At 36.0% G+C, this 6,400-nt stretch overlaps 1 protein-coding gene across 1 annotated transcript; it reads left to right on the top strand.

Moving 5' to 3' along the window:
* Positions 1–137: 137 nt before the first annotated feature.
* LOC107479736 (filament-like plant protein 7) lies at positions 138–5,762 on the top strand. The gene is made up of 5 exons (XM_016099848.3): positions 138–371; positions 969–1,113; positions 1,258–3,664; positions 3,763–3,820; positions 5,037–5,762. Exons 1-5 carry the CDS (start codon positions 276–278, stop codon positions 5,526–5,528), a joined length of 3,198 nt encoding a protein of 1,065 aa, XP_015955334.1. The 5' UTR covers positions 138–275; the 3' UTR covers positions 5,529–5,762.
* Positions 5,763–6,400: the final 638 nt, after the last annotated feature.

Here is a 6,400-nt window from a genome sequence, read left to right as displayed (position 1 = left end):
AGGGGTTTTTTTTTTTTTTTATTTTTTGATTTCCTGTAAGTTTTCTTACTATAGTTACAACCTCTGCAATACATGACAATAGAAGTATGTGCTACCGTATATGGTGCTTCTCAATGAACATCATAATGTTGTTGATAATAGCATTGATGAGAAACTTAGATTAGGTTACTGGAGTAGGAGGAGTTTATTTCTTGAAAAAGTTATCATTGTGACTTTGTGAGTTGTGACTCCTTACAGGTGCCACACTGCCACCACATTGAAGCCTTCTTAGCATTATGGATCACAAACCATGGCCTTGGAGGAAAAAATCCTCAGAAAAGATAACCGTAACGACAGACAATACCAATCTCGCTTCGAAAGAAAACCAAGAGGTAATCTAAAGTTTATTTATCATCTGTTATTATGTTGTTATCAGTTTATATAGTTTTCTCGTTTTGCAATTGTTATGGAATCTTCCAAGTTCATATAAAGATTAAGCTGCCTGCATTATATCCCTTTCTATTTCCCCCTTATTTTGTCTTACACATTGAACATTTTCAAGAGCTAGTGTAGTGATATAGTACTTTCTCCGTTAACAACATTTCATTTCTTATTAGTAAAGAATGGCAATGAGGGTTTGCACAAGTGTAAATGGTTCAAAAGTTTATCTCATAAGGACACAGTTATTGTGAGGATCCCTTTTGTTGGCCATGGATGACTTCACATAAGCGCTCTTTTGACCCTAGGGGCATGTCTGGTCCTTGGTGTGCTGACTGATGCTGAATCTTACTGGACTTTGTTCACCACCAAAATAAAAAGAAAAGAATGCCGGTTTGGCAATTATAGCTTGAGCTGAATTATTTTTGTAATAATGATTTGTGCCCATAACTAAGTGAAACTTAATGTTTGCTTTATTACCTAATGTAAAATGAAATAACGGGTACCTTTGGTTTGTTCTACTTTTACCTTTTTCTCGTTATGTGTTTTAGGTACAGGCTCTTCTAGCTGATAAAGAAGAATTGGAGAAAGACTTGAAAAGACTAAATGATAAGCTTACTTCGGCAATCTCTGACTGTAATGCTAAAGGTGAGCTGTTGAAAAAGCAAACAAAAATTGCTCAGGAAGCAACAGCAGGTAATATTCATTGATCTGTATATTTCCCTTATCTGTCCCCACTGTTCTGTAATATAGGACTTGAAAAATACAGAAATAACCAAATTATGAGTACAATAGTTTTAAGGTAGTTACCAGCCTCTGATAAAAGGCTTGAATGTGAAGGTTATGAGAAGGCAAAAGCTGAGGTGTTGTCTATGAAGCATGATTTTGATGAAGCTTTGCAGCAGAGATTAATTTATGAAGAAAGAGTAGTCCATTTGGATGGAGCTCTCAAGGAATGTATGCAACAGTTACGTTTTGTTCGAGAAGAACAAGGGCGAAGGGTTCATGATGCTGTGATGAAGGCTTCAAAAGAATTTGAAAAAGAGCGCATGGTTCTGGAGGAGCAGTTATCTGAGGTAGGTAAATGGCTAGCAAAAGCGGAGACTGAAAATTCTCATCTTAATAAGTCCATTCTTGCAAAAGAAAATCTGATTGAAGATCTGAAAAGACAATTGAATCAAGCTGAGGCAAATCATAATGCACTGATGATTAAATTAGACTCTATTGAAAAAGAAAATGCCTCTTTCAAGTATGAGGTTCGAGTCCTTGAAAAGGAACTTGAGATCCGAAATGAAGAGAGAGAGTTTAATCGCCGGACGGCTGATGTTTCTCACAGACAGCACTTAGAGAATGTTAAAAAAATTGCCAAATTAGAATCAGAATGTCAGAGGCTGCGGCTTCTGGTTCGGAAACGATTACCAGGTCCTGCTGCCCTGGCAAAAATGAAAAATGAAGTTGAAGTTTTGGGACGGGATTCATTTGAAACGAGAAGGACGAGGTTGAACTCAACCAGCAGTTTGATGGTTGAATCTTCTATTGACAGTTCTCCTGAGACTCCTGGTAGAAGAATCAGTACATTGACAGAGCAGCTATCTGCTGTTGAAGAAGAGAACAAGACTCTGAAAGAATCCCTAAATAGGAAAATGAGTGAGCTACAATTCTCAAGAGTAATGCTTTCTCGCACAGCTTCAAAACTTTTGCAACTGGAGTCACAGATTGGAGATTCGCCTAGAAGCCACTTAAACTTAGAGAAGCCTCGAAGTAACCTAGCATTACATGAGTTCTCTTTGGCATCAATGTCTGACAATGGCAGCGATGACAAGGCTAGCTGTGCTGAATCTTGGGCTTCTGCCTTGATTTCAGAATTGGAAAACTTCAAAAGCAATAAGCAGAAGGAGTCACAGTCATGCAGAAGTGTTGGAGCTTCAGACATAAATCTTATGGATGACTTCCTTGAAATGGAAAAATTAGCAATAGTCTCTGTTGAAAAAGCCCCTGAAATGTCTCATGCTTCCTCAAAAGGAGTTAATGAAATTAATGGTTTTTCAGATACTGGGATGGATGATTCTACCTTTGATGCATCAGGTAAGGAGATCGTTCGAGTGCCTGCTCGCATTTCTAATGTGTCAGTGTCTAATCAGGAAACCTCTTCCATTGATATTTTGAAAGGTAATGTTCCTGGATGGCTTCATGAAATAGTAAAATTGGTCTTGGAGCAGAGTTGCATCACTCATAAAACCCTTGATGATATATTTGAGGATGTTAGAGTAGCTTTGAGGCATCTGAATAATCCAGATCTACTTGTCTTTGATCCAACCAAAGGATCTGGTCTTATTGATCCATCTAGTGATGTAAATGATGCTGATATCTCATCAATAAAGATAGTGAAAGAACAGTCTGAGGCAGATCTGAGTAAATTGATAGGCAAGATAGTTGAGCTCATTGAAGGAATCAGTGTGCCTGCTGTGGATTATGATGGTTTGGATCCCTTGTGCGGAAGAGATGGGAATAATCTTTCACATAAGGTTCTAGGAATGCCAACAGGATACATGGTCCGTGTTTTCCAGTGGAAAACTTCAGAACTAGCTAACGTTTTGCAACATTTTCTCCATGTATGTTATGATTTACTGAATGGCAAGGCGGATCATGGAAAATTTGCTGAGGAATTAACAACAGCTTTGGATTGGATTATGAATCACTGCTTTTCGATCCAGGATGTTTCTAGTATGAGGGATGCCATCAAGAAACAATTTGATTGGGACGAGACCCGAAGTGAAAGTGAAGCAGAGGCAAGTCTTTTTACAGGGGCAGATAAGTTGCCTCAAGTAACTACTGCTGGTGGTGATGATCTACATACTGGAGAGATGTATTATGCCGAGAAAGAAGAATTAAAAAATATTAAAGATAAATTGGTCAGTGCTGAATCTCAAAAGGGAGCCTTGGAAGGGAGACTTAAATCAGCTACTGACAGGATTGAATCATTAATAAGTCAACTCCAAGAATCTGAGAAAACTATTACCAGCTTGACATCAGATTTACAAAGCTTAAAAGAATCAAATGCAGTACTTGAGGGTCAAATAAAAAAGCTCAAATTGGCAAATTCAGATCTCGATGTACAGCATAAAGAAGCTGAATTGAAAGAGGCTTATCACAAGGTTTTCACATTAGAAGTGGAACTGGAGAACAAAACTCACTGTTGTGAAGACTTAGAGACCAGATGTCTTGAATTGCAGCTCCATCTTGAAAGGTGTCAATCTATAAATGTTATGGAGGGAATGATATTTTGAATATTTAGCTTTTAATTGTATTTGAGGAGTGTCACACATCAGATCTCTCTTTTTTCAGCATGTCAAAGAACTGCTCAAACAATGCTATTGACCATAAAGATAAGCCACTGCGAACTGTAAGTTCTTTTCATTCTATTTGTTTTTTGTGTTTTGTCACAGACTCACAGTTTGATTGTTAGTGCCACTTGAGATAATTTAATCAAGCTAAAGCATTCTTTTTCTGGATAAACGAAGAAATAATACTCACAATACAAGAAGGATAATGCAAACAGTATAGAGGACAAGTTCACAAGATAGCCTTGTTAGTTGTTACTTAAGATAGGAATAAATAATCTAGCTGAAGCATAATTCGTCTAAAATTCAAATTTGTCGCTTAATGGTATTAAGATATTAATGAGGGCAATCGCTTTTAATTATTAATTGGAGAACCTTTGGTGGAGTGTGGTGCTTTGTGCAACTCCATGGGATGCATTCTGTTGAATATTTACTGTTGCTATGCCAGAAATAGTCTGATATATAACTAATTTGAATAAGCTGAGAATATGAACTTATCAAAAAGATATTTTCTGGTTTGATGAGGAGGAAGTATACAAATTGGATCTATGTCTTTTTCATTTTGCAAGGAATCAGAACAAATATGTCATATCTGATTGAGGTCACATGAATTGTTTCTGTTTCCATCGTGATGTTGGTTCCTATTGTCAATGGAGTATTCACTTTATCCTCTGTTTTAGCATGGACTCCTCCTATAAACTTATATTCATAAATAAGAAACTGTTAGATAGGTGAGTGATAGAACACTTCATTCATGTTGCTATAATTTGTATGAATTGCTTTGCAGAGAGAAATACCACCACTGTTCTCTTTTTTCTCTTATATTGATACATTAGACTTCATTCAAGACCAGTCAATAGAACCTTCACAAACCACTCTTTAAATTTCTTGCTGGTGTACAAAACTAGCAAAGTTTTAGTATCAATATGGAATGAACTAACCACTCTTTAAATTTCTTGCTGGTGTACAAAACTAGCAAAGTTTTAGTATCAATATGGAATGAACTAACCATCAGTTCCCTTAGGGGGTGTTTTCGATTTTGGAGGGAAAGGGAAGACCTGGAGGTGTAGAGTGAAGTAGTTTTTGCTTTCCCAAAGACCAAATTCATTCTTCCAAAGCTCCAACTTGCAAACACGCCCTTAAAAGCATTGAAGATAAAGCCCCATTGGAGTTTAGTTATTAGAATAATAAACAAATTAAAGTATCATTTATGCTTGTGTACGATCACTGTTGTGCATCACTGGCATTTAGTTAAGGAGTGTTGATAAATTCCTGCAGGATTGGGAGATAACAGCTGCTTCAGAGAAGCTGGCCGAGTGTCAAGAAACCATTCTTAACCTTGGAAAGCAGTTGAAGGCGATAGCTGCACCAAAGGATGCAGCTCTTTTTGACAATGCCATTGCTAATGCAGTTACCAACACGGCACCAGCCAATACCTCGCATGTGGGTCCAAGTCCTGCCCTCGAGAAAGATATGAGAGTGAAAAATCGATCCCTGCTCGATCAAATGCTGGCCGAAGATGATAGTAAGGCCAAGGTTTCGAAAGAAAGTGATGGCAAAACAACTCACTCCAACATTCCTGGCAATATAGAGACCCTGGAAAAGATTTTAGTTTTGAATGGAACTAAAGGCAATGACGATGAGGATGCTGTTAATTCTTTGGCCATTGTTCCTGCAAAGAAACAGGGCAGTGGAAGTTTGTGGAAGAAATTATGGAGAAAAAAGAAAAGTGCCAACAAGAAAGCACCACTTCCATCATCTAACATATGAAATGCTCATACATAATAAACTCTAGTGTTTTTCAGTGCGGTATAATTTTAGTGAAAAAGAAAATTGTTGTGGTTCTTTTATTTTATTTTATTTTACTTTTTAAAAAAATTAAGTGAGGAGAGTTGGTGGTTGTATTGTGTTTTCCTCTTGTATATATACGCCAAAAAGTGGAAACTAACAAGTGAAAGTTTGTTATGAAAGCTATCAACTAATATTGTTGTGATACATATTGAAGTTTTCTCGTGGCATTTGGTTATTTTTCGTATGCATAGCATATTGCGAAATTCCTTTTCGAAATAAGAATTAAAGAGGTTTGGAAACTTAATTAAAGAGGGAAAAAAAGTATGAAATACATTTTGAAAGGAAAAAATGTCAAGTGAATAATACTAGGTATTTACTATATCAATAAGTTGAACTAAAAAGTAGTTTCGTAATGCCACCAATCAGCATAAAAAAACTATAGCAAACACTCAAATGATCATTAGAAATTTGTATAAAAAGAATAAATAGGTTATTGACTTTTTGATCCATTGATATTTAAGATCTCGAAAATTTGAAAATAAATTTAAGTTGCTGACTTTTTTAAAATGTAGATATATCGATCTTTGATATTCACTTGGGTTTGTCAAACCCAACAGAAAAATCAAATGTAGTTCTCGTTGTACTGACTTGGTTGATACGGATGCACACGTGAGAGAGTTTTTAAAATGAAACAAATTAGATCCAGGGATCAATGTATCCAAATTTTAAAAAAGTCAAACACTTAAATGTATTTTTAAATCTCCAGAGATTTAACTATCTACGAACCAAAAAGTCAGGGATAAATTTATTCTTTTTTCAAAAATTTTAAATAAGATATTTTAATTTTTAAT

This window comes from Arachis duranensis, chromosome 1 (assembly GCF_000817695.3).
Source record: "Arachis duranensis cultivar V14167 chromosome 1, aradu.V14167.gnm2.J7QH, whole genome shotgun sequence".
NCBI lineage: Eukaryota > Viridiplantae > Streptophyta > Magnoliopsida > Fabales > Fabaceae > Arachis > Arachis duranensis.
This window is presented reverse-complemented; position numbering and strand designations above follow the sequence as displayed.

Excerpts from the sequence above, each read along its gene's own strand:
- LOC107479736 (XM_016099848.3), top strand. The coding sequence starts at position 276 with ATGGATCACAAACCATGGCCTTGGAGGAAAAAATCCTCAGAAAAGATA. Across the intron at positions 3,665-3,762 it reads TTGCAGCTCCATCTTGAAAG|CATGTCAAAGAACTGCTCAA; the intron begins GTGTCAATCTAT and ends CTCTTTTTTCAG. Across the intron at positions 3,821-5,036 it reads AAGATAAGCCACTGCGAACT|GATTGGGAGATAACAGCTGC; the intron begins GTAAGTTCTTTT and ends AAATTCCTGCAG.